Source organism: Hippocampus guttulatus, chromosome 23 (assembly GCF_054856545.1).
Source record: "Hippocampus guttulatus isolate MCC_2025c chromosome 23, RoL_Hgut_1.0, whole genome shotgun sequence".
In the NCBI taxonomy this organism is placed as follows: Eukaryota; Metazoa; Chordata; class Actinopteri; order Syngnathiformes; family Syngnathidae; genus Hippocampus; species Hippocampus guttulatus.
In genome coordinates, this window is record NC_141283.1 from 3206022 (window position 1) to 3233724 (window position 27703).

Consider the following 27703-nt stretch of genomic DNA (forward strand, 5'->3'; position numbering starts at 1 on the left):
TTATGCCTGGTTCAGCCGTACATGAATTGAACCTTTCTTGCTGCAGAAAATGAGATGGCGGGAGGCACTCCAACAATGACTTTTGATACGTACTTGGGGGAACTCGGTGGCGTTATGAACGTAAGTTAAACTAATTAGCCCGTTAAGTCATCACAGCATCGATGTTAACTCACGCTATCTTAGAATTGCTTTTATTGTCGCGCTGACATGCTCTGTATTGTGCATCGTCCTATATAGTCAGCGGCTAACAGGAGCTAACGCAAAACATCTGTTGACAAAATGTGGAGCTCTCATCACAGTTAACTATGTTAATATTAATCATTACTTTTCGAAAGCGTGAAATTAATTATTTATTGATCATGTTAGGGTTTTTATTGTTTGTTTATGTCCAAGTGTTGACTGAGCACGGGGGCGTCCATCTTTATTTTCCGAACAGCCAATCGTGAAGCTCTCGAAGCTGACGTCATTTCGACGCAGAAGTTGTTAAATTAAGTTGGGGGGGGGGGGTGGTGTGTGTAATAGTTCAATTGTGATGGATAGTTTGTTCAAAATGCCACCCCAAAAGAGTTCTGTTCATAATAAGCCAAAGCGAACAAACATAATGAGGACCATAGAACTAAAAAAAGAACTTATCGCCAAATTTGAAAGCGGCACACGGGTGTCCGACCTGGCTATTCAGTACAATATGGCCAAGTCCACCATATCTACTATTTTGAAAAAGAAAGAAGCAATCAAAGCTGCCGATGTGGCAAAAGGAGTTAAAACGCTTACAAGCAGGAGGCATTATCGAATGGAAGATGTGGAGAAGCTTCTGCTTCAGTGGGTCACAGAGAGGCAGGCAAGGGGTGAAAAAGTGTCCGAGCCAATCATTTGTGAGCGTGCAAGGCAGCTGTACAGCGACCTGACTCGCCACAGCCCCGGGGACAGCGCAGATGACTTCAAGGCGAGCAGGGGCTGGTTTGAAAACTTCAAAAAGAGAAGCGGGATCCGCTACGTGGTCAGAAAGAGGGAAACTCTTCGCGCAGATAAAGAAGGTGCCAAGAAATTTGTTGAGGAATTTCAGTCATTTGTCGGGTGTGAAGGCTTTCTACCCCAGCAAGTGTTCAACTGTGATGAGACGGGACTCTTTTGGAAGAAAATGCCCAAGAGGACTTACATCACACGGGAAGAGAAGAGCCTCCGAGGACACAAGCCCATGAAAGACAGGCTGACTTTGCTGCTCTGTGCTAATGCTACCGGGGACTGCAAAGTCAAACCTCTCCTTGTGTACCACTCGGAAACCCCGAGAGCCTTTAAAAAGAACAATGTGCAGAAAGACAAGCTAAGCGTAATGTGGAGGGCCAATCCCAAAGCGCTTGTCACTCGACAGTTCTTCACCGAGTGGTTCAAGGAAGTGTTTGCTCCTAGCGTGGCGGAATACCTGACAGAGAAGAATCTTCCACTCAAGGCCCTTCTTGTCCTGGATGCTGCGCTGGTTCAGCCGACGGGGTTGGCAGAAGACTGGCGCAGCGACCACGACTTCATCACGGTGAAGTTTTTGCCACCGAACACCACAGCTCTGCTCCAGCCCATGGACCAGCAGCTCATCTCCAACTTCAAGAAGCTCTACACCAAGGCACTTTTCCAACGATGCTTTGAAGTGACCATGGAGACCAACCTTACTTTGAGAGAGTTTTGGAAGGACCACTTCAACATCCTCCATTGCATGACCATCCTGGAGAAAGCCTGGGAGCAAGTCACCAGGAGGACGGTGCAGTTGTCCTGGAGGAAGCTTTGGCCAGCCTCCATGGTGCCCAGGTTCTTTGAAGGCTTTGAGCCGGATCCCGCTCTGGAAACTGACGTGGTGGACGAGATTGTGTCACTGGGCAAGTTCATGGGCCTGGAGGTCGACAGCGACGACGTGGAGGAGCTGGTGGAAGAGCACACCCTGGTGCTTTCCAACAACCACCTCCAGGACATTGAACAGCAAGGGGATCCCGGGGACGCATCGTCCGAGGAGGAAGACGCAAGCTGGAACGACAACATTCCCACGGCGGAAATCAAGGAGCTGCTGGGCTACTGGGCCAAGACGCAGAGTCTAGTGGCCAAGTGGCACCCGAGTGTCGCCGTCGTGAAGAGGAACATCGCCCTGTTCGACGGCAACGTGGTGGAGCACTTCCGAGCCATTCTGAAAAGTCGCAAGAGGCAAGAGGGTTTGGACAGCATCTTCTGCAAGGAAGAATCCAATTATGGGAGCGGCAGCAGTGTTAGTGAGCTTCAAGCTTCGATAAGCGGAGTAAAGAGAACAAGGAAGGTCTGTCCGCTGGAAGCCGACTTGGCTCAAGCCTTTACGGAAGAGGACGCACCTTCCATGGAGTGACACTTCCCCCTTCATCATCATCATCATGTTTGTTACTTACATGACTGTTAAGAATATAATTATGTCTATAACAAAAATTCACGTGTGAATTTTTATTTTATTTATTTATTTATTTTAATGGGAACAGGTTAAAGGTCAAAAAGCGTCCTGGAAGAGATTGCTTTTGCCTTCCAAGGCGTCCACCGTGTGGACTATTGTATCTATCGGATAGCAGGACCTTCACAGACCCTACCGGTAGATTATCTAAGCACGGTCTGGCCACTCAAATTGACCAGGAGTCAGTGACTCCTCCCAGACTGCTTTTGAAGGACATCCTAGCCTCAGGACCGAGGATATTGATTCTGCAGAGAAGGACCAGAATGCTCCATTTAAAAGTACAGGAGCTTGAAACAGGAACGGGGACCACGACCAGGCCAGACATGGAACTCTCGCAGAGGTCAAGATCTGGAGCAGAGACTGAAGAATTGTCTCGACACTTGGTAATTGTTTTAAATTCTTCATCACGTGCCGGCGGTTCTCAAAATGTACTCAAACCTAAAGAAAATAAAAAATCCTCAGCTCCCCCAAGTTTCGCTATCGTGACCAAGAGTAGTTGTAATAGTAGGTCCGAAGGTTTGTTAAAAACAAGGCAAAGCTTTTCCTCCTAAAAAGTATATTCATCATTATTGTAGGCCGCTGCGACATTTCGCATAGTGTGATGGAATACATTTTTGATCAACTCCCTTGATGTATTTGCAGACTTGGACTGGACCTGGCGAGGAATTCTGCTAACTTCCGGCAATCTTCTCCACTCACGTATGTTTCACGTTTTTTTTTCCCCCATACCGTTGCTCTGATTGGAATTATTCCCTCATTTCTTACTCCCTAATCACAACAGAGAGATTTTAAAAAATAGACATTAGTGGACTAAATGTCCACATATAACATCCGTGTACAGTATAGAGATTCAGGAGTGAAGACGGAGTGATTCGGAACACAGCAGCTGTGTTGGGAGTCATTTTTTAGGGAATTTTGGCTTATTCTCAGAACTCAGGACAACATTTTGTGTAAATCAACAAGGAGATATATATATATATATATTTTTTTTTTCTGTGTGTGTTTTGCTTTGCAGAGTCGCTGACCCAGGACCTGTACCTGTACCACCTTCACCACCACTTCTAGATGACAACAATTTTAACTGTTAGTCGTAATAATATAAACAGTGGTCCACAACGTTTTTTCAGGGTTCCAGACTGACTCTAAAGGTTGACAATTTGCTTCTAGGATTTTATACAGCGCAGGTACATTTTTCATCGACTCACACCTGTGCAACCAGTATATTTGCAGATTTTTTTTCTTTTACTGTTCTTTCATAATTTTTGTTATGAACGAAGTTCAACTCCACTTTGCAGCCAATTCATCAGTAATATTGTGAATATAATTGATGTGAATACATACCCCTAAATTTCAGGGGGAGAAAAAATCCAAAATGCCAAATTAGGACAAAAAGGGCCTTTCCTGTATTTCTCATGGAGAAAAAAAATAATCAATTTAATTATATTTATGGTTGATTACAATATACATCAACAGTCATCAGTGCAATTTTCCCCCCTGGCATTCAATTGTTCTATATCGTGTGCAGTGTCCTCTGCATATTACAAATATTATTGGCCAAGTAATCTTGTTCTGTTTGTTAAGACTTCAGACTGAATTCAGCTTACCGTAATATATTAAACAAAGGCTCTGTCAAGTCGCGTGTTTACTTGTCGTTGAAACGATAGTGCCGACAATTCCTACAGTCCGCGAAGGCGACGGCAGATGCAGCGAGAGGGCGTTCCTCCGCCGTGCACGAAAACGCACAGCGGAATGAAACAATCGCGTCTTTTCCGAGTTGATCTTCGACCTCGTCGGAATCGGAACCCCCCCACCTCCTGCACGTTGATCGCCTGCCTCTCCCGAGGCTCCACGCGCCAGGCGGACACCGAGGTTCGGCGGCCGGCTGCAGAAAGCCGGACTCCGCCGCTGGGCTGCTTCGACGGTCCTTCCCTTCGAAAACAACAATCATGGCAGATTGTTTAAAGTAAGCAGGTCACACGCTGCTTGTCGTCCCCAGTCAGTCTTTTATTTGTAGTTGTTACTCTCTTCAGGTTTACGTTAATAATGTACATTTGAATCTCCTGAGTGTCGTCTTATCACAACATGCATGCACACAAACGCAACACATGATTTGTCCCAATATGTAAACACATTCATTTAACATTTGCATCCAATGTGCAATATAATTTATTCTCTGACTCCTGTCATTGAATCAGCCAAGAGATTCAGTGACAGTTTTCACCCGAAGGTCTGCTGGACTGGACAAAAGTATTGGGATGCATCCGAATTGATCGTCTCGTATGTAAGGACAATTGCTTCAAAGTTTGTGTGGGGAAAAAAATTGTTGGAACTAACATTAGTGTCCCCAGTGCATAAACAAGATCCATGAAAGTCCCTGTAAGGTGAAATACATCTCACCGGGTCGTCTCGGAGCTGTCCTCCCCACAATGTGACAACGAGGCACTCTAAAGTGGCCGCGCCACCCGAAAGCTGCCAACTGTTTTCCCTACTGAAAAGTCTTCTTTAACATCAGGTGCAGTTAAATAACATCAGCAACATTTTAGAAACAAAGGTGTATTGTCTTATTTTAGAGCGGTATGATCATCAAGAAGCTTTTAAGATGAAGAGAGGTTACACTGGGAGAAGGTAAGACATCCATACGAATCTGACTCTTGAATTTTGAGGTTTTTTTTTTTTTTTTTGCGTAACGAAGTAATGATGGACTTTTGTTTTGTATCAGGTATGAGAACCTTCAGAATGTCTCCTTAAGTCATCCGAACAGTAGCTGCTCTGGTCTGGCCAAGGCTCCTAGACTTCCTCCCAGGCTCTTGCTGAAGGACATGTGGCCTCACAGCAGAGGAACCTCCCAGCTTCAGGACCGAAACGTCCACTCCTGGACTCCAGGTGGAGACCCAGCTCGGCAGCATCTCTGGACCGACACCGCAGTACACGCAAGTCGGCAGGACATGTGGACAGTCACATCAGGCAGGGACTTCACCCGAGAGCAGGCTCAGGCCAGTGGGGCTCCCTACTCAGAACCAGTCCAGACTTGGAACCGCAGCAGAAATCTCTTCTCCAAACCTGGTAATTGTTATGAATGATTCATATTCCTCTTTATAGACTGCTCATTTTGATTGGCTTGTAAAATGGTCCAGGCGCCAGAGCAGCAATTACTGGCGGTGTCCAAAACAATTCCTCCAAGCCACCGGGAGTCTCCAGCAAGAAGGAGCCTCCCAGCTATCCTCCAGGTAGGACTGGCTAATATGGCAATAATACATTCACTAGCATTTAGAATTGTCTAATAGTATCCAAACTTTGATTCCTGGTGACGAATATATTTGTCAAGTGTGGTTTTCCAACCGGGAGCCATTGGCATTTTTAACACAGGCAGCCAGGAGGAACGTTGGCAACTCCAGATCTTCGCCAGAGGCCGAGCCAATTGTCCCAAATGTAAAAGCGTGAGCAGGAAGACGGTGGAAGGTCTCAAGAAGCATGTGGACAACTGCAGAGTGGTCAGCACCTTTCCACTTTTATTATTAATCGTGTTTTGACAATAAAATGTCGGCCTGCTGTTGTAGGATAATTTCCTGCAGCACACTCGCATAGACCCCGAGATGATTGTTCACTGATGTGACTTTCAGCAAGCGTTTACGTGCCAACACTGCGGGAAGCAACTCAAGTCTTCCACGGGGATGAAGTATCACGTCATGGCCGACCACGGCAACCCGGTAAGTGTAAGCGGTCGGCGGCAGAAGGCCATTTGGAAGTGTTGCGGGGTTTTTTTTTTTTTTTTGCCCGCTCGGCAGCCGTCGGCGGAAGACACCAGGGACCTGGACGAGCGCACCGTCAAAGACAAACTAAGGAAAATCCTGAAGCAGTTGGGCAAAGTCAAGTGCCCCAAAGAGGTCAAATTGGATTTTCTTCATTACTCGTGGAATTCTCAGTTGCTTTTGTTGACACACTAGACAATCTTCTCTGCTTCTGCATGTTTTCCAGGGCTGCACGGCGTCGTTTAGCAGCATCATGGGATACATGTACCACATGAAGAAGTGCGGCAAGGAGCAGGAGGAACTGGACAAACTGCTTCTCCGTTGTTCGCACTGCGGGAAAACATACAAGTCCAAAGCCGGCTTGGAGTACCACCTCAAGTCCGAGCACACGCCCGCAAGTCCGGCGCAGCAAGATCAAGCAGCGGAGGTCCAGAACCAAGCTGAGGCAGAGAGAACGGCCGTTGGTAGAGTTCAACGGGCTTCGGCGCTGCTGGCCAACTTCCACATGGCGGAGATGTCCAACAAGGAGCCATCCAAAGATTGGCCCAAAAGGAACTTTCAATCCGACCTGGTGCCCGATGACAAAAAGGCAAGAGGCTTTCAACCAAGTACAGTTAAAGTCTCTTCAAAGTAAACAAAAAAGATATGTCTCGTAAATTTAACACACCTCTGAGAAGAGAGTTGTTGACATCCTAGACAAATTTGAATGTTTTACAAAATCACAACGTGGCTCTCTAAGTGGCCATGCTCCCCCCCAATGTTCATCCGCCCTTGTCGGCCAATGACGAGGCACTCTAAAGGAGCCGCTTTTGGTGCCTTTTAAGAACAATCATCTGTAAGATATTTATTTTGGGGTGTTATGTTTTAAGACGAGTTTTAAATAATATTGAAGTTTTTTGAGAATCGAATTTGTGGTCTAATGTATTCGGGGTTTTAACTATTGTTGTCATTCATAAGAAATATTTGGCTTTTAGTTGAAATACTCTCGACCCGGCCTGCCAGCCTTCAGCCAGGAGCTGCTGAGGAAGTGGAAGAATGAAGTGAAGTTACACAGCAAGGTCAACTGTCCCAACCAGGTCACGTTCGCCTTTATTTTGAAATTGTGGAGCGTTTCCTGCCTTTGTTGCTCAAGTTTCTTCTAACATCCACTTGTCGTGTCTCAGGACCTTTGCCCAGGCTAGCTTCCATGTCACGGGCAGAAAAATGTGACCTCATAATTTGTCAGAATTAAGAAGCGCTCGCTTGCGTTTGTATTTTATATATTAGTGCATACTGACATCTTGATTTCACATTCGATGTGTGGCGAGGCAGCCCGGACACGCAACTATTTGTACAAAAACAATGAAAACGTCACTTTCCCAAAATACTGCATGTCCCTTTAAATGCAATCTCTCGGTTTGTTATTGTCTCGTGCGTTTCAGGGTTGTGGGTGCACGTACACCAGCGTATCTGGCCTCAAGGCTCACCTGGGGCTGTGCGCAAGGGTGCGTCATCTCCTCAATATGGCAGCTGCACGTCACCTTATCAGATTCAAGTGTTATAATCATACGTGCCATTCCCTTGCAGGGCCACTTTGAGGCGGGAAAGTACCGTTGTTTGATCTGCGGCAAAGAGTTTCACTCGGAGAGCGGGGTGAAATATCACATCAACGCCACACATTCGCAGGTTAATTTCACTTTCCAAAACATCCCTTGACATCACTGATGTTCAAGTGTGACTTTCTTGATCAGAAGTTTAAAATGACTGAACTATTATCACTGCTATTTGTTCGCTAGCTTAATGCTACAGGACAATTTGCATTGTCTCGTAGCATTAAGCTCGCTGAAAACAAACGCGTGGGTGTTTTCAATACACATTTTGTCCATCCCAAAAAAATAATGTTAATTTATATTTGGGGGATGTTTGGTTTCACACAATTGGCTTCAGAACTGGGTGAAATAATCTCTCAGAATTCCCTACACAACTCCTGGGAGAACTCACATTCATACCATGGTCAGGTTTGATGGTTTTGTGCTTCAGGAATGGTTTGTGACCAACAAAAAGGTTTCCATGAAGTTGAAAAAGCAGCCCAGAGAGACGGTCCACCAGGCAAAGCAGCATGTCATGGACGACCACCCCCACCATCATCCTCACTACCAAATGCAGCACCACCTCACGCTTCGTTGCACCCCTGTGGAGCGTCCAGGCGGGCCCGCGTGGCTGGCCGATGACGAGCAGGCCCCCATTGAGATGGAGGATGCCGACAAGATGGCGGAGGGGAACCGAAGGGAGCACGAGGAGAGACGGAGGGACGGCTTGGAGCAATGCGGCCGACCCGGTCTGATGCATCGGTGGAAGCCGAGATGCTCGGAAGTGATGGAGTTCCACGCGGAGGCCTACGAAAGACAAAAACTGGTTTAAAACTTTTCAGGTGAGCTGCAGTAAGAAAGGTGAGAGATTGTTACACGTACAAGTGTAGTTCACTTTTTTTTTTCTGTGTGTATCACATTGTTCCAGTGTAATACTTGAGGTCGAACTTGTGTTATCACAGTAAGTGTGCCGGACTTAATTGGTTACCGTGAAATGGTGATTACACTTAAAACAGGAGATGGCAATCTGCAAATTAGTGTCACCCATCCATCTCAAGGTGTCAAGGGAAAAATGTTAACTTGTTGAGATGGGACAAGCACTTTTGAGTATGATGGGAATTTAATAAAATCTTGCATGCATGCAGCCAGTTCAAATAAAAATGATGATGGTTGCTTTCTAAGAAGTGTCTGAGGAGTTCTACACATGACATTTTGCTTTGACTTGCAGGGTTTATAGTTTTTTCTAGCACATCAGGTTTTGGAGAGTTTCATTTTTTGTTTTTAAGTATGACCCATAAAGGCTTGCATCGTGTGTGTTTTGCCATGTGATGTCATTTCTAGTTTTGATGTTTCAGGGAAAAAAATCCACCAGATGCTGAACCTGAATCTTAATTTTAAATATTACTAAATGTTTTGCTTTACGTACTGTATTACCTACGGGATTATCATTACAAAAACCTGATGTGCTAGAGAAAAAATGAGGTCAGATTCGGAATCAGCCCAAAAAAATTAAAATTGAAACGTATGTAAACTCATTTAAAATGTAGTAAAAATTGTTGACCGTTATTCATGAAGAACAGAAAGAAAGTCTGATTTTACTTTTGCTTGCTCCCACTTCATTTATACTTTCTGGCTGGATGGAATGAAATAACTGACGCTAAGTACATGGACCTTAAAGTGGATGTCAAGAATTTCGAATAAGGTGCTCTTGAAAAAGTTTGAGGACGCTGAACCTAATAACGAAATGTCCACGAGTGCGCGTCTCCATTTGGCGCATGCGTGTTGTAGCGCCACCCGATAAAGAGCTGTCGTTCTCCTTAGCGTCGACAGGGGGCGACGTGAGCCCCCAACCCTTCCAGTAAACATGGCGGACTGAAGGAAGCTGACTGCGAGTTACAATCAAAACAATTGCCGACAATGCTTATTTTCGGTGGAATGTTGACATTTGTCGCAGTACTACAGCATATGCGGTTATTGTTAAAATATATGACATTTTAACCGCGTTGCTCAAATTTCCGAGTGGGGGACTCGAACCCACATGTTCAGATCGGCGCATCGTGGATCCGGACGCGGATAGTCAGCCTTCGCCACCCCAAAAGGGCGGACGGTGGTACCACCGGGTGAGCCTTAAAGAATAACTGTATTCGCCGGATTTTGAAATATTTGTCAAGTGGCATTGTTTATCGACACGTACAGCATTTTAAATCAGGACATTGTCGGCCACCCGGGAAGTTAGCATTAGCCGTGAGGTGCTAACCCCGCTTGCGTGACAGGGCATGCTTGACGGAAAGAGTAAATGAAAAAGTAAAATACAGATGTTAGTTCTTATTATAGTTCAAAATTTTTAATGGAACCATTCCGAGGAAGGTTGAAAATGCCAAAATTTTAGATCGATGACTGGTGTTTGGTTTGCGAATCTGAACGCATACCCCTGGGATATTATTTTGACCTCACTCATACATTTTAAGATGTATTCTTACCTGACTTACCTACCTGGTATTGTGTATATTAAAGTGCAGAAACCTTGGCTGATGTAACTCTATTTTCCCAAAAAGTTTGCCTCAAACTAGTGCAGACCTGTATCCCCTTCTTAGCGGCCACAACATTAGGTACAGTACACTGGCATAATCCAGTTGCGTAAATACAAGTATTGTTTTTAAAATTGGGACCTGCATTGGAGCTTTTTAGGTCGTCAGCATGATGGACAAATGATAAGGATGTCTGTCTCATAATTCTGTGGTGCCGGGTTTGTAACCCAGCCTTCCTACTTTGTCTGTGTTTTACTGGCTTGTTTTCGAAACAGCTGCACAGCTGACTTGAGAAGACATACATGACGGAACGTCTGAGAAGATAATGGTAAAGGAAACGGTGCCGGAGGATGTTGCTAACCCTGAGCAAGGTTTGAATATTCAGACACAATTTGGCGTTTTTAATGATTCTTCCTTTTCAGAAGAGTAAAATAGTTAAAGATCAAGTCCAGACACACAGCTATCTGTATACAAACATTAAAAAGTGAATTTCCTATATGTCCCCTTGAAAAATAAAATGGAGTGATGACATCGCTCCCCTCACAGGTCAAAAGACACCGTCCAAGTCCTCATATGATTTAACGCCCAGCTCCAGAGGTCGGCTACGCAAAAAGAACTCCAGATATCTTGACTATGACACCAGCGAAACAAATGAGGACCCAAAGGACGAAGAACTGCTGGCGAGGAAACCCCGGGCTGTGGCCACAGTGGCGAAGCCACCCGGGAAGACTCCTGGCAGGAAAGTAGGACGGCCAAGAAAGGTTCCGTTGGCGAGTGCAGACGTCTGCACGTCACCTCACGTGGCTAATGGGAACCTCTCGGCCCAAGCGAATGTTTCCCCCTCGCCCGTCACTGAAGGGTCTTTGGAGAATGGGACGCCGAAAACAAAGAGAAAATACGTGAAGAAGCAAATCGTGAATGCAGAGCTTGTCGCACCCAGTGAGAACATTAAAGAAGAAGAAGAACCTCAGGAGTTGCAACCCGGAAGACGCCCAAGGAGGACCGCTGCTAAAATGTGAGTCACGGCTTTGACAGTGTGATAACTTGTAATGGCGTAATGAAGTTTCTTGAAGCATTGACTCTTTCCAGCCAGTTGGTTTGCACCTGGTTCAAAGATTCTTAGCGCTTCGTTTGCTCTGTGGCCTCATCAAGTGGTCAAGAAGACCAAACAGTAAATATACAGAATGAAATAAGCTTGAATGAACCAATGATCTCCATCTACACAAAAAAATAAAATAAATAACCAATCCGGGCCTTGCTTGATGCCAGTCTGTGCTTCCCATGACAAAAACATTTTAGGGCAATGAAGTTCCTTCACACGATGGTGAAAGAAGAGTTCACCGAAGATTCCAACGTGACCAGTGACGTCATCTCCAAACCAGCGCCGGAAACTACAGAGGAAAGAAAGTCTCAAAGTAAAAAAGGTACGGTGAGAAAATACCACGTGTTATGGACATTTTTATTTTTTTTTATATAAACAAACGTATTTTGATGCCCCACTAGGCCGCAAAGGCCTTAAGAGAAAATATTCGGATAGCAACGCTTCAGAAGACGAGGACTTTGTTCCGAATGTTGAGGAAGCTGAGGCGGAGGAGGAGGACGAGTATGAGGAGGAAGATGAAGATGAAGAAGAGGCCACCGTCAATTATCGGGATGAAAAATACAGTGGCAGCGTAAGTACATTTTTGTCTACCTCTTTGTAACCCTTTGAACAGGAAGTGACCATATTTGGTAAATGACAAAATGTTCACCATGGTCTGAATTCTGTGCTTTTGCGTGACACCGTTTAGAGTAGATCAAAAGTTTATTTATTTTCTTTTTTGGGGGGTTCTGGGACGAACTTAATAATACATTTCTCCTCCAGGCCGCTCGAATCCTCAAAATACCCGCCCTCATGATCGGTGCGATTTTGGAAACCGTCAACAGTCACAAGAAATTGTAAGTCTTGATTGTCTCATCTTTATGATCCCCTTATTATGCCTAAAACAATTTTTTGGTGTGTGTTTTGTAGCTGTGACGAGCAATTCAGCAGCTGGGTTTTTCCAGAGTGGCTGCCCTCCTCTCGTGTCTGGCATCGAGTGCCCTCCAGGTGCTTCCCTGCAGCCGTATTGGTTAGTTTTTTTCCCCTCACAATTTGCAAAAGTAACGTCACGTTGCCGTGTGTTTTCCTGCAGTGAACTGGAGTCCTATCTACCTCACGAGTGTGTCTCGGCTGCTTTCAAAGTGTCCCGGGACGGTTGTGACGAGGAGGCGCCGCTACAGAGACTCAACAGGTACGATGTGTCCATGCAACTGCGTACTTGCGCTAATCTACAAACGACACCATTGATTAATTACCTCATCAAATGCAACCGGTGGGCTACATCTTTGCTTGTTAGAAAATAATACTCACTCATTAGACTTCGATTTGAAGTCATTTCCACGTGTCACATTTGCTAATGTGCTACTCATTCAGCGTTCAGTCAGCTGTTTGGCCACACCGGATATTGTATCTTAGCCTGGAGTCCCTTTCAGCTTGTCCTGACTGTCAGCCATGCTAGCAAAATGTTTCCACATCTCACTCTGTGCCCTCCCCCTTTTTTTTTTTTTTTCTTAACAGGCTGTGGACGTGCGCAAACACACTCCCCTATCACTGATTTCTATACAGGATAACCATCGCTAATTAACTATTTCTACACATTTCTGGGCGTTTTGTGCAGGTTCGAATCGTCACCCGCCCACCCGGAGTGCTGGGACATGCATTTGTATACCGGCGGCCCGGTGTGGGCTATGGAGTGGTGCCCGACGCCCGATAATGTGATAGCCTCGCAGTACCTGGCCTTGGCCTGCCACAAGGACATGGAGGACCAGCATTACTCTCACAAAACCTATCCTGGAACAGCGTTAGTGCAACTGTGGGATGTGGGCACGCTGGAATACAACACCAGGTCTGGGTTTAGATTGATTTTCATCAAGCTACGATGAACTTTTGATTTTTAGAGTTTCCTCAAGCTACTATGAACTTTATTTGTTGTATTGTGTGGCCATAGTTAATGACCCCCCCCCCCCCCCCCAAAAAAAAATAATGAATAAAATCCCAGACCCGGTTGGCCTCACAGTGCAGGGGTGCAGGGGTTCGATTCCGGCTACGGCCTTCCTGTGTGGAGTTTGCATGTTCTCCCCGGGCCTACGTGGGTTTTCTCCGGGTACGCCAGTCCACTCCCACATTCCAAAAACATGCATGGCAGGCTGATTGAACACTCAAAAATTGTCCCTAGGTGTGAGTGTGAGCGCGGATAGTTGTTTTTCTACGTGTGCCCTGTGATTGGCTATCAGCCGGTTCAGGGTGTACCCCACCTACTGCCCCAAATCAGCCAGGATAAGCTCCAGCACACCCCAACGACCCTTGTGAGAATTATGCGGATCAGAAAATGGATGAATGGGTTTCATGTCTGAGGCTCTGTATTGATGGGACAAAAATCTTGATCATTTCCTGTTTATGTCCAGGCCGGACTCCCAGCCGGCCCTGGCGTACGGCCTCGTCCTGGACCGAGGTTTTGTCTGGCACCTGAGGTGGTGTCCATCAGGAGGCTGGGAGCTGCCCACCTCCCAGAAGGAGGTAAGAGCAGGTGTTGGGAGTTCTGTTGTTTGAATAAAAAGTCCAGATATAGAGTAAACACATCCACGCATAATGATCAGAATGTTACCCGTGATCTTTTCAAGGCTCCTGTGCTGCCAAGACTCGGTCTCCTGGCCGTCGCCACCTCCACGTGTGTGGTCACCATCTACAGCCTGCCCCATCCCGTCGCCCTGCGTGGCAGCCAAAAACACCCAGACTCTGGTCAGTCACAAAAGCACTCCGCGATACATGCGCGATTACATTTTCCCACCCATAGGAAATCTTGAAAATACATGAAGCAATTATTTAATAAGATGCATTCAGTGTTTTAGAAAAAAAAAAGAAATATATGAAATTATGGCTGTGTGTGGGCCCCACACTTACCACATTTGATTTGCCTATACAGCAGTGCATCTTTTGTCCAGCAAAGGGCAGTGTTGCCCACGCTTTCAGCTGTGAGCCCCTTAATTTAATTTAATTTTTTGTTTGCTCCTAGCGTGTATGAAGATTATACATCTTCATCGTCAATGTAAAGATTAAAGTACATCGTCAATCACACGCAACCATCGCCGTCGAGTGAGACCGGTCACAAGGGCCTACATCACATATTCAATGAACTGACTCGCTCGGGGGCGGGGAGAGCGTTACTCTGACGACGTTTAATGTCTCGGGTATTTAACGGTGTGCCGACTCGCGTTTAGTGTCGCATTTGTGTGAATGCATGATGGCGATATATATTCAGCGCTACATGTATGTAAAGTCAAAGTCTGACATTTCTCAACTTTTTTTTTTTCTACCCCTCTCCCCTCCCTCCTTCCTTCGGTGCGCCTTGGCCTTTAGTTTCCATTTTATTTCGTAGAAGCGGGTCATTGAGCGACTCCCATCACCTCGCCGCGTCCAAGCGTAGCTTACGCGCATTAGCTTGACTCCATAAACACACACTGGGAATATTACACTCTCCTGAATTAATGTCCTGAGAGAGTGAGAGAGAATGTCTGTCAAGTCGCTCTCAAGTTTTGTCATCATGTCAACACTAACTGGAGAGAGTAGACAAGGCGGGGCAATGACATCCTCGTCTTGTAACTCATTTGCTGGGATTTGGGATCAGTTGAAAGCGGTCTGATGTGAAGTGTGTGGGGGTCTGACACGAACGCGCAGCGATGTTCACGGCAGATAATTACAAAATGCTTTTGTCCCAATGAATGAATGAGGCGTGACGGCAAGGAGGAAGGGGGGCTGGGGGGGCTGGGGCGGTGTCAAAGACAAAAGGCGCAAGGCAGCTTTGGAGTAATTGACTGCTCCTATTTTATTTTTATTTTTTTTACCATCAGACCAGGATCTATAATTGAAATGACAAAGAAGATGCATTATATGGTTGGTTGTTAGTGTTGCAAAGCTGTGAAATTTACACCGCTCCTCTCGCCAGCCTTGTCAGTCATTCCGAACCAACGCGCAGTTACACGGCACGTTCACATGGCTGAGTTAAAAAAATAAAATAAAAAACAAAGACTGTATTTTTCAACATGTGACTAAATGTGATTTTTTATTTTATTTTTTTTTCACTTAGTAGGCGACGCCAGCCAGCCAGTCTGCATTTACAAGGTGAGTGCGTGGCAACTCTTGTTTTGATGACGCCCTATTTCCAGCTCTTGACGTCATCGCCCGTGTCCTTCCCCGCACAGCCCGATCCCGTGGTCACCCTGAAGCTGGGCTCCTTGAACGCTCCTTGCCTGGGGCACAGTGGCCAGGTTCTGTCCATGGACTGGCTGCCCGTCAAACCGCATGACATCATCGCCCTCGGATTCTATGATGGTAGTCGTCCGTCGTCCTTTTTTTTTTATTATTTATTTTTTTTATCTGAGCTGGAAACCGCATTAGCTGTTTTGTCACTTGGTGCACAGACAGAAGTACAAGTAGGTTTTTTTTGTTGTTTTTTTTGAGGGGGGGCAACTTCTTCCATGCGCCTGCGGCATAACAGCTAAAAGCCACTTCGCCATGTTTGCTTTGAAATTATGGCGACATCAACTACATGAAAATAAAGTCTTCTTGTGGCCCAAAAAGAAAAAAATTAATGAAGCTGTATTTGTCTGAAATGTTTTCTCTCTGTAAAAGGTATGGTCGGTTTGTGGGATCTGAACACCAAATCTGCATTGTTGCGCGTCCAGGAGTCACGCGACTCTCCCAGCTTGCTGCCGTACAAATGCTTCCCTGCCCACGAGCACGCCGTGCGAGCGCTCCGATTCTGTCCCGCCAGCAGGTAAGGACAACCTCACCGTGATGGGCGTCATACGTTCCGAACGCGATGGCATTAAGAATCCGTGCTGTCTCGTGTCAGACATTTTGTGGCGACAGCCGGGGAGGACCGCCTCCTGAAAACGTGGGATCTGCGCAGGCTCTACGGGCCAATCACGGTGCAGAAACGTTCCCTGATTAATGAGATCTGCTGGCCCGCCAATGCAGCGGGACTGATGTGGTGCCAGGACAGCGCCTTTGCAGCGTAACACCCTCGCTTTTAATTTTTTTTCCTGTCATGTGACTCCTTCAAATATACATGCTGAAAAATGTCCCCTTACAAATATTGTTAATCCATATTGGTTCTTATTTTAAACAATTTCAGCTTGAAATATACATCATAAATATGAACAAGATTTGTTTTTAAGATGGCATTCGAGGTAAAAGTGAAAATCTCATTGATGAGCATTAAAGATGACATTTTTGATCCCAAATGTGACTTTTTTTTAATCATCAGGAACCAATGTGTCAGGTTTTGTACAGGGTTGACATTTTAGGATTATTTACGAAACTTGAGGTAACAATTTGAAACACATTATAATTATTTTAAGAGAAAAAAATGAAGAGCCAACATTTATCCTAAAACAAAGTAATTCAATAATTCGTTAATAGTTGGACAACTGGATTAAAAACATTTTTTTGTGTTTTTTTTTTTTCCCCATGTGTAACATTACCATTTTAGTTTCCTTGAACGAGATATGTACATCAAGCTTATTTTTGGACTTGTGTTTATTCACATTTATCTTGTCTCTTTCTTCTCCAGCAACACCACAAACGGAGTCCATTACTGTGACCACCTAATGCACTCTTACTATGCTGTACCCCGGATGACCACCGTTTGGGTTTGTCTTCTTGTATTATTCATATTTCATATGATTATGTCAAAGTCACTGACGGCGTCATGGTACACTCACTCGCCTTGACTTGCGCGCGGACAGCGTGGGATCGTTTCCCGCTCGGTGACAGTGTGCATGCGGGCGCGAATGGTTTGTTCGTCTCTATATGGGCCCTGCGACTGACTGGCGACCAGTTTGGGGTGTAGTCACCTGGGATAGGCACCAGCAACCCCCCCCCCCCCCCCCACGACCCTGTTCAGCGGTGTTGAAAATGGATGGGTAGATAATGACGTCATACAGCCCACTCATGATTTCCTCTCTTGTTGCAGTCCATCTCGTACTCTGATTGGCTGAACGCTTTGTTGACGTCAGACATGGTCGGCGACGTCATCCTCTGCATGTTACCGCCCTTGTTAGACGGCGCGCAGTACGTCAAAAAGACAGTGGAAAGGAGATTTGTAAGTTGGCCGCTGCGCATTTACAGTGCACCCTCCCCTCCCATTTGTCGCGGATGATTTGTTACAGACCCACCATATCATTTTTTTTTTGTCCTCAGCCTATCTACTTGACGTCGATGGAGCCTCACGAAACCACCGCGGAGGCTAACGGGGACGAACAGGAAGTGCGTGAGAGGGAGGTGGATAACCAAGCGGCGGGAGAAAGAAGTCACAGCAGCGGCAAGGCTGACATCGAATCGATGCCCAGCGAGTCGTACGAAGAGGCCAAGAGGAAGTACTACCTTCACCACACCGACAACAACATGGTAGGTCCAGAGAAAACCGCACCGTGTGACACCTCATCTCACGCTATGTAACTTAAGCACTTGAGCACTTTTCTTCACATGAATGGTGATCTGAAGCAATTGCGACTTGCAGTTTGCTCGCTGTGCCCAAACCCCCCCCCCCCCCCCCCAAAAAAAAATGCTTCTTCTCTTTGGCTTTAGAGCGCCTCGTTGTCTGTCGAGAGTGGGCGCACATCGCACACAGAAAGGTAGAAAAGTGAGAGTGGGGTTAGTTTCAGTTTGCTGTGGCCAATGATTTTTTTTTGGGGGGGGGGGGACAAGTCTTAAGTTGAGTGTTGGGAACGGAGAAATTTGCTGATGAACTCTAATGTTAAGATTTCCACTGTCTATTTTGTAACAAGTTGTTTGTGTAGTTAAGAATATCAACACCCGTTTTGGGGAAAAGTCTTGGAGTGTTACGAATTCCTCTAAAATATTTGTGAACAATTTAAGTCTCGTGCTGAATAAAAATCCCACCAAATTTTATGGGAAAAATCTAAGTGTAACCAATGCCATTAAAAAATATGTAAGTATTTGTTAAAATGGCTGCCATTGTTTTATTCCTGAAAATATAAGAGGAGAGGACAATTTCCACACAAATAGCGTTAAAAATTCCACGCACAATTTTAGGAAAAAACATAATGGTGTGTTACCTTTGTTTTCGCAATAAATCCATGTAGAGGATTAAGAATTCCACCCAAATGTTGGGGAGGGGATACTGTGCTCTTAAAAAAATTCCTATCTAAAATTTGTGACTGGCCATAACGGGATTGTTCAGAGCACCCCAAAAAATGGTAACACCCAAGCTGAGTGTTAAAATTTCAAACCCTAACTGTCCTCTTTCATCTCTTGCAGAAGTGTTTTAGCAAATTGGGACGCCTGTGGAAGCGAATGAAAAACACAGAGTTCCAAAATAACCTCAACTTCGACGTGATGCCTTTGGCCTCGCTGCACAAGGTACGCACACACACACACCCACACACACACGTACGTACGTACACACTCACACGGCGCATGAAAAGATCAAGTCCACCAGGAGCGATGGACCAAGAGCCGCCTCGTATTCCTGGTGTGTACGCGCGTGTGTAATGATGTGTAAAATAAGAAAACTGTCACCCCCGGTGGAAGGTGGCGGCTGCCGTGGGGGCTTTCGATGTGTTTAGTTGAAACAGAAGATGAGGAGGGGGGAGGGGATCCGGGGAGGTAATAATAGATGCTCAGCGGGGCAAAACGCTGCAAGGTTTTTCTTTCCAAAAAAAAAAGGATCAGAAAGAAAAGGCGAGTGCAGGATTCTTCCACTCAACAAATACTCAATACATTTAAAAAAAAAAGCTAATACTAAAACAAAAAAATGTAAAACTATTTATTGCATTTAAAACAAAGCATTTAAAAATAAACCAAACTATCAATCCTGCTCTACAAATTAATTGAAACAAGCTGAATTTAAAATGAAAACAAAATAAAAATGAACAATATTGAAAAAGAAAATCCCAAACTATTACAGCTGGTTGTCTAAAATAAAAACAATCACAGGAATAAATGATATGTGAATGTAATTGGAGCTTGACCAGCATACCAGAATGAGTCCGGCTTGAAATTTGCTCCTGTTGCCTTTGCATCTCATTAAAAACATCATCAGCTGATCGCCTCCTCTCAGGTCCGTATGAATCCAAACCTGAGCTGCCACACGTGGACGGCGTCAGGGGGTCAGGCCGGCCTGGTGCGCCTCAACTGCATCAGGGGCCTGAACAGCAAAGGCGTGCAAGGCCTCATCCACCGGGCCCGCAGTAGCCCCCTGGACGTCTCCCCAGATGGCCCTCAAGACCTGCCCCCGGACCTCGCCTTAGAGACTCCCCAAAAGGTGCCCCAGGATAGCCCCCAGGACATCCCCCCGGATTCCCTCCAAGACGTCCCCCAGGACACTGCACACCACATCCCCTCCGAGGCTCCTCTATGACCTCAGTGACGCGTTTTGATCTTTTTTATCCCAACCCAGGAAGTGTAAACATTTTTTAAAAACAAAAAGTGAGTTGAAGTCTTCAACAATGGTATGACCTGAACGCACCTTTACTTTGCCGGCATTGTTTTGTGTGTGTGTGTGTGTGTGTGTGTGTGTGTGTGTGTGTGTGTGTGTGTGTGTGTGTGTGTGTGTGTGTGTGTGTGTGTTGTATAGATATTTTTTAACAGAAAGTAGTTTCATCATGACAAGTGTATTCGTCCCACTTTTGACAATTGTGTTTGGAGTCAACGGCGAGCCTTTATGATTCCGTTTGTCCGGATGTACTAATCTATGATCATGAAAGAGTAACGATCGGCTTTTTGTACCGTGTATAGAATGTACAAACGTTTCGACAAAAATGTTTCAAATGATAACTTTTCTTATGGGAAAACAGGCTGTAAATATGATGGATTTTTCTATACACTTGATTGTTTTAATAAATAAATTACATTTTGAACATTGGCTCTTGGAAATTGTTGTCATGTTTACAGCTTGCTCTGTTGCTCAAGTGCAAGCTTACCGGTACCTTTGACTAATCTTTTTTTTTTGTGTGTGTTTTGTGGGGGGGTTTTCCTCACAGTTTAAAATACTTCCCAGATATCTTTGTCGTGGCCTGCATTCATCCAACTTCATATTTTACTATTTATACATATTTTGGAGCTTTAAACAGTACAAAATATGCATGTGTGATACTGGTATTATTTTTGTCTCTTTGAGATTGTGTTCCTGCAATTGGACATTTTTAATATTAGGCAGTCTGAAGTAGCACCCCGACAATTAATCAGCTGGCCACGATTTTGTGCTTGTTCATTGAGTGGGGTTGTTAAATAAGCCACGGTGGGTCCCAAAAAAGTGTGCCGAAACTGTGTTACACGTGCTGCCGTTGAAACCAGTCAGTCCATCATGTGCAGTCTTTTATTTTGTGAAGTTACCCCAAAAATAATAAAATAACAAATAAAACGACAGCACCTCAACATCACACACAGAAAAAAGGTTGAAAGTGTATTTACTCATGTACACAAAATATTTGCACAGACAACACAACACGGAGCATCCACAAAAATTGGAAACACACAAAGGTCTTTACATTCACTAAACGTGTGTGTGTGTGTGTCATTCAGAAATTTTCCCCGTGTGTGATTGGCACTTGAGCACAATATATAGACTCATAGTTGACAAGCACGCAAGCATGGTCATGTCATTCAATGTATTGATCAATTTAAAAAAAACATTTTTTTTGTCAAATAACATTTAAAAATTCCCTCAAATGCAGCTCAAAGCTATATTTCCGGACGTCGGACATTGTGGAGTTGTGGGATGTACCATTACGTGTTAAAAGGCGGGGGGAAGGGGTACCTTGATTGATTATTCTTTTTTTTTTATGAAATTACGATTTTTTTCATTTGTATTAATGCAGCATCAATCACAAACAAACACACAACATGCGCCGACCACAAGATGACAAACAACCGCTATCATGGATTGCTTGCTTCAATTGCACTTGCGGACAAATATATCGCATTGCATCACACATAAATGGACATTTCATGAGGCACACCGGACCGGCATAAAAAATGAAACAAAAAAAAATCAATTTCGATTGCCATTATTGTTAATGTGCATCACGCTGTGAGGTGTTCCTAATATTTCGAACCAAAGTTTAGCTGTAACCCATTTCGCTGGTGTACCTAATCAAACGTCTTGGTTGGCTGATCCCATAATTTAGTTTTTTTTTTGGGGGGGGGGCGGGGGGGGTTTACGTACGTTAATGTGGTAGAGTCCTTTTATAGAAAAAAAAAAATCAACCGGGCCATGACGATTATTGATCTTATTAACATTTTTTCCCGTTAAATGGCAGTGGATTTTCCAGCAGGCAGTGATTGCGATCAGTTATGATCAATCTTACTCATCCATACCGGTTATGGTACTATCCAGTTTGGATCGACACTGATGACAGTATTGGAATCGTGTTGTATGAGTTGATTGGACCCAGGTTGTCGATGACATCAGCACCATAAGAGGTGTCGGTAAGCCACACGATATGTCGTCGATATTTTTTTGTCTCAATTAGGAACATTTCATATTTAGGGTGAGGGGGTGTGTGAGATCAGCTTGTCACCCAAATGACTTTGGTGACTGTTTTTGCTTTCAATTGAGACATTGATGGACATTCAGCGGGGGAGGGGGCCTCAGTCCCAGGGGTCCTGGCAGTGTTTGCAGGTTTGCATGTCGCTGTGGTAACGTTCCACCTGGATGGTGACGCTGTGGAAGCCAAACTTGGTGTGGAGAAGCTCTGTGGCCTCCTGAAGGACCAACTGTGTGTCTGCGGCCTCGTCTGGATTGTTGCGGGACATCACACACACGGTCAGTACGTTACAGCACAACAAACAAGAAACCGCAACAGGATTACAGTACAGTCGTGCCATGAGATTGTATTTAAATTGGTTTTGTGACCACGCCGTTTAAAAAAAAAAAAAAAGTGTTTTTAACCCTTTCAGGGACACCGGTTACTACAGTGGACAGCTTACCATATTATCAGGTTACAGGTTATCATTATTAGCGCATGAAAGGGTTAATTGGGATTTTTTTTAAATCATTAACATTGCGTCATCAACACTTTTGATTGGTCAATAAATTGTTTAAAAAAAACACTCATGTGTGAACTTTCTGGGGAAAAAAATTCACCAAATTGTAACAAGTTTCGGTCTGACGCCAGCGCGATTGTACTGACTGTACAATAATAAAATAAAATAATAATAATAGTTACAAGATAAGATGAAGACAATGCCAGTCAAAAAAATCCATATTGTTAAATTCCTCGTAGTAATATAATCGAATAGACTGTAAAAAAATGAATCTGATTCTGCATTAAGATTTGATACTTTATTTCACTGTGCTGCTCATTTAGTTGTGCCCTACTTGGCCACCGGGGGCAGTCTAATGCAGTCCTCCAGACTCACGACGATTCTCAATGACTCAGGGAGGTGCAATAATATTGCTTGTTCTTTGCAGAGGATAAAGAATGTATGCCTTGCTTGGCTATATTATCTTCCTGTCATGCATTGCTCTACCATATGCGTTTAAATATTCTGCGGTTTCTCATATCACAAATCATCACTGTACTGCATCCCTTCTTTCATCTTTCACTGGATTTTTTTTTGGGGGGGGGACAAATTCCCGCCAACTGTTGCTATTTACCAACGGCCAGGTGTACGGAGGCCATCGTGTGTCCCAGCGTGAGCGCCCAGAGGTGCAGCGAGTGAGCCGAGTGGACCGCCTTCACCGACAGCAGAACCTCCTTCACTGACTTGAACTCGATCCCTTTGGGAGAACCTGCAAAAAAAAGGGGGCAAGTGTTCACTTGTGACTGCCCCCCCCCCCCCCAGACTGAAGTGCGACGTAGGTATGTCCACCTTCCATGAGTATCCTGAAGACGTCTTTGAGGATGGTGACGGTAGTGCACAGGACAAAGATGGAGAACAGGAAAGTGCAGATGGGATCGGCCACTTTGTACTCGGGCTGCCAAGATCAAACATGAGCAACTAGTTGTCACGCACACTTAAACATCATGTGTCACATGCCACTAGTTACTGATTATCGATTGGATAATCGTTTCATTCTCAGGGCAGCAGCATGGTAGCATGTCGCCTCACAGTGCAGAGGTGCAGAGTTTGATTCCGCCTCCGGCCTCCCTCTGTGGATTTTACATATTCTCCCCGTGCTTGCGTGGGTTTTCTCCGGGTATTCCGGTTTCCTCCCACATTCCAAAAACATTTATGGCATGTTGATTGGACACTCCAAATTGTCCCCTAGGTGTCATTGTGTCGGTTCAGGGTGTCCCCCGCCTACTGCCTGAAGACAGCTGGGATGGGCTCCAGCACACCCGCGGATTTAAAAAAAATTGATGGATGGATGAACTATTATACAATCAGTCATCAGTCCTTTCAGTCGCGCTAAATGGTGCCCCCTGTATAAAAAAATTAATATGGTCTAACCCGGAAGTAGATAACAATGGCGGCCACCAGGACGCCAATGCTTTGCAGCAGGTCTCCGACGACATGGATGAATGCCGCTCGTACGCTGGTGCTGCCGTGGGAGCCTCCCAGGGCGTGGCCGTGAGGGGGCGGGGGGCTTTGGGCATCGTCCTCAATGTGCTGGTAGCCGCGGCCGTGGGCGTGGAAGGTGGTGGAGTGGTGCAGGATGTACGCCATGCTGAGCGAGGTTAAACAAAATTCAATTAGCTTCATTAGTGCGACGTTCCGACCGAGCTACTTAGGAATGTCGTCAACTCACAGGATGTTGACAACGACCGCAAAGGCGGACGTGAGCAGCATCACGTGTCCCTCGATCTCGTAGTCGTTGCGTACGATCCTCTCTATGGCCAAATAGACCAGGACGCCCGTCACCATCCAGATGGACGTGACGGAGAAAAAGGCACCGAGTATCTCTAAACAAGACACAGACCGAAATTAGCATTAGCCATCTGTCCATTTTCGTTAGCAACCGGCTTCATTTAGAGTCTATCCAAGCCAAATTTGTGGGGGGTGGGGCGGGGAGGACCCCCCCCCCCCCACACACACACACACAACATCCAGATTCATTCTTTTAATGGGCACCAAATTGTATCACCATCATTTTGTACATTTATTTTTTGTGCAACCATTGAATGTTTGTTGCCAATTGTGCTAGCTCACCTCACCTGAGCGGTACCATCCAAAGGTCATGTTCTTGGTGGGGGGTCTGGAGGAGATCCAAAGGGAGAAGATGCTCACCAGCATGCTGCCCAAGTCGGTCAGGAGGTGGGCCGCGTCAGTCATGATGGCCAAACTGTGGGCCAGGTAGCCTCCTGAGAACACACACACACACGACACATGCTAGTGTATCGCTACAAGAAAGTGAGAGGTACACAAGCTAACACCGTCCGTTATTTACCAACGATTTCACCAATCATGAAGACCAGGCATACTGCAGACGCGACGTAGAGTTTCTTCTTAGCCAGTATGGTGTCTTCGCCGCCGGAGTCCTCGCTGCTCGTTGCCGGCGCCGCACGGTGATGGCAGTGAGCGCTGGCCGGCCGGTTGAGGTCCACGCTGCCCGCCACGCCGCCATTCTTGAACGGGAAGTCGGGAATGCGCTCGCTTGATCCTGAGAAAGAACTGCAGAATGATTGAGTGACTGACTAGTTGCTTGGTTGCCTGGCTAATTGATGAACTGGTTATTTGGTTGACTGACTGTGTGACTATTTACAGTATTTTGTAGTACTCCGAGCAATGAACGCATTTTCAATTCGTTGGGCTTTTCCTATGCATAATTTGGTCATAACTTTGCATTAAATTAAATTAAGCTTCATGGTTAGGTCAATAGATTGTAATTATAGCACACTCACCAGTTATTTTATTTGCAAAGCATAATGCCATTTAGGTCCCTGTGGGGGTTTTCTCCGGGTACTCCGGTTTCCTCCCACATTCCAAAAACCTGCATGGCAGCTTAATGGAACACACTAAATTGGCCCAAGGTGTGAGTGTGAGCGACGGTGGTTGTATGGCTCTGTGTGTGCTGCAATTGACTGGCAAACACTTCAGGGTGTCCCCCGCCTACTGCCCGAAGACAGCTGGGATCGGCTCCAGCACCCCCCGTGACACTTGTGAGGATAAAACGGATTAGAACATGGATAGAGGGCTCCGTCCTTTTAGCAATTACCCACAATGTGTGTGTGAGAGAGAAAGATCCCATTCACATCCCAGAGGTGTCATTGAACACAATCTCTTTCCCACTTCAATGCTTTTCTTCACAGTAGACATCGATCCCTCTTTGTGTGTGTGCGCGTGTGTGTGCGTGTGTGTGTGTGTGTGTGTGTGTTCAAATCTTATCATGGAGGTTCTGTGGGATATGAAGTGTGTGTGTGTGGGTGTGTGGTTATCTCAAGTAAGTCCAAATGAGATTTATTCCACCTCATTAAACATGTCATGACCATGGAACCTCTACCCCCCCCCACCCCAACACACACACACACACACACACTTGAGTGTGATTGGTGTTTCCCTCTATCGTGGTCCGATTTTCGTTTCCCTAGCTAAAAACAAAATACATAGAGAGAGTATCCACAAATCCTTAATGTGACCGTGCACTGCATAAGGTATACTCACAGGCATATATTCTTTATCCTCTATGACAATTTAAACACATGACAGAATCTATGTGTATGTCACCTACGGTCGAAACAGAAAAAGTATTTGTCATTTGCCTGCATGACTGTACTATACTGCCTCCCCGTGGCCAAGGAGGGCACACCAGAAGGAGCGGCACAATGAATTGCATGTCAGCATTAAATCACAATGCATAAATTATTGAATTCTTTTATCGCTATTTAATTGTTATTGATCTGTGGTTCAATAATGTGACCTCATAAAGTGCTATTTTTCCTGAACACAACTTTTTTTTTGTGTTGTTTTTTTGGGCAAAGGCAGGGATAGATTGTCATTACCATCTTCTCACTCTCTCAGAACCGCAAACCTGAATATTTGCAATTAAACTGTGTGCATGGGACGTAAGCCATTTTTCTTCAAGCGGAAGAAAAACGCTATCATCCAATAATATTGTTTGACAAATTGTGGTACAATCATCAGAATATATTAGTAAAAGGTGAACGTGTTTATTTATATATTGCTGCAGAACATTTTGCACTCTCGAATGTTTGCCGCCGCAACGTCACAGATTCTTTGAAGTCGGGTGCGGTTGAAATGGCTCATCATCACCATCCAAATGTCAAACGTGCAGATGATATTGAAATTCAAAAAGAAAACCGAAGAACACACGCAACATTTCTACCCAGGAGAGCAAAAAAAAAAAAAAAAGTGCAGCTGTCGGGACGTCAGTCCACACGCGCGCGCGCCGTGCACGTTGCAAATGGTGCATGAAATGTGGTACCAGATGCACATCGCAGGCGTGCACGCGTCCCGGAGTCTCTTTTTGGGTTTTTTTTTTGTTTGTTTGTTTTAAAAATACAATAATACTGAAAATTAAGCGATTAATACAGTGGGGTTTTTTTCAGGGTTGATGTAGTGAATGACTACAGAATTGGGGAAAAAAAAGGCCACGCGACGGTGTGCTGTTGAAGGCCCATTTTCATCTGTTAAAAGAACCAAAACAAAAAGTATTTTCTTACGCAAAAAAAATATTATTTCTGGTGTGCATTTAAAAAAAATGAAGATCAGGAAAAAAATGTTCGATAGAATGACTGCAAGTGAAATTCTGACAAATAATCATCACTATTTTATATTTCATTTTGAAGTCACACTGAAATGTGAGAATGTTTTTCTTCAGAATGACCAAATTGTTGCATTGCGTCGATTGACACACTCAATTCGATATAATATTTTAGTGTCGATATGTTCCCGCACGTGTAATAATCATATTTCTATTAATGCTCTATCATTTGTCAGGTGTGCAGGGTGTTCACGCATGCAAATGAACGCCCAGCCGGGCGTAAAGAGCGAGTGCGTGCATGTGTGCCTTCGTTGTTCCCCTCACCTGTGCACGCGGTCGCAGTAGGTCTTGCGGTTCTTGTCGTGGATCAGCTGAGACTTCTCCGAACTTGACGCCTTTACATCCATGGGGCTGCGGAGGAGGAGGAGGTTCTGTCGAAAGGGGAGCTGGTCTGCGAGTGCTGCCGGGTCCGGTTGGTTTCACTTGGTCGGGTTGGACAGCGCTCAACGACGTAATCAGTGGCGGCGCAGGCAGGGGCAAGTCCTCGAGGTGATGGAGGCGTGCTGGGGGAAAAGCTTCATTGCTGAGTTTTGGTTGGAGGAGGGGAGCGCGCGCGATGAGTGAGGCACTACAGTATTTATTTATTTTTTTGCTGATTTTTTTTGTTTGTTTGTTTTAAATAAATTGGGCT

At 45.2% G+C, this 27703-nt stretch overlaps 2 protein-coding genes across 4 annotated transcripts; one reads left to right on the forward strand and one right to left on the reverse strand.

Moving 5' to 3' along the window:
• Window positions 1–8464: 8464 nt before the first annotated feature.
• On the forward strand, window positions 8465–20268 carry LOC147185741 (general transcription factor 3C polypeptide 2-like). Of its 3 annotated transcripts, none has more exons than XM_086104260.1 (20): window positions 8465–8614; window positions 10576–10671; window positions 10847–11315; window positions 11600–11724; window positions 11804–11973; window positions 12165–12238; window positions 12312–12389; window positions 12475–12573; window positions 13000–13227; window positions 13787–13898; window positions 14003–14120; window positions 15466–15500; window positions 15581–15710; window positions 16011–16155; window positions 16234–16395; window positions 16954–17032; window positions 17356–17484; window positions 17583–17789; window positions 18663–18764; window positions 19465–20268. In XM_086104260.1, the coding sequence occupies exons 2-20, from the start codon at window positions 10626–10628 to the stop codon at window positions 19762–19764; spliced, it is 2808 nt and encodes a 935-aa protein (XP_085960386.1). In that variant the 5' UTR covers window positions 8465–8614; window positions 10576–10625; the 3' UTR covers window positions 19765–20268. The 3 variants fall into 3 exon arrangements, with proteins under 3 accessions (XP_085960386.1, XP_085960388.1, XP_085960387.1); XM_086104262.1 differs by having other exon boundaries at window positions 15469–15500; XM_086104261.1 differs by lacking the exon at window positions 8465–8614 and adding an exon at window positions 9060–9892.
• Window positions 20269–21565: 1297 nt separating this feature from the next.
• On the reverse strand, window positions 21566–27436 carry LOC147185742 (proton-coupled zinc antiporter SLC30A2-like). Its single transcript, XM_086104270.1, has 8 exons — window positions 27337–27436; window positions 24739–24962; window positions 24506–24652; window positions 24100–24253; window positions 23802–24018; window positions 23220–23325; window positions 23005–23139; window positions 21566–22141 (listed from the first exon to the last, which is right to left on the reverse strand). The coding sequence occupies exons 1-8, from the start codon at window positions 27417–27419 to the stop codon at window positions 21996–21998; spliced, it is 1212 nt and encodes a 403-aa protein (XP_085960396.1). The 5' UTR covers window positions 27420–27436; the 3' UTR covers window positions 21566–21995.
• Between the last annotated feature and the right edge of the window lie 267 nt (window positions 27437–27703).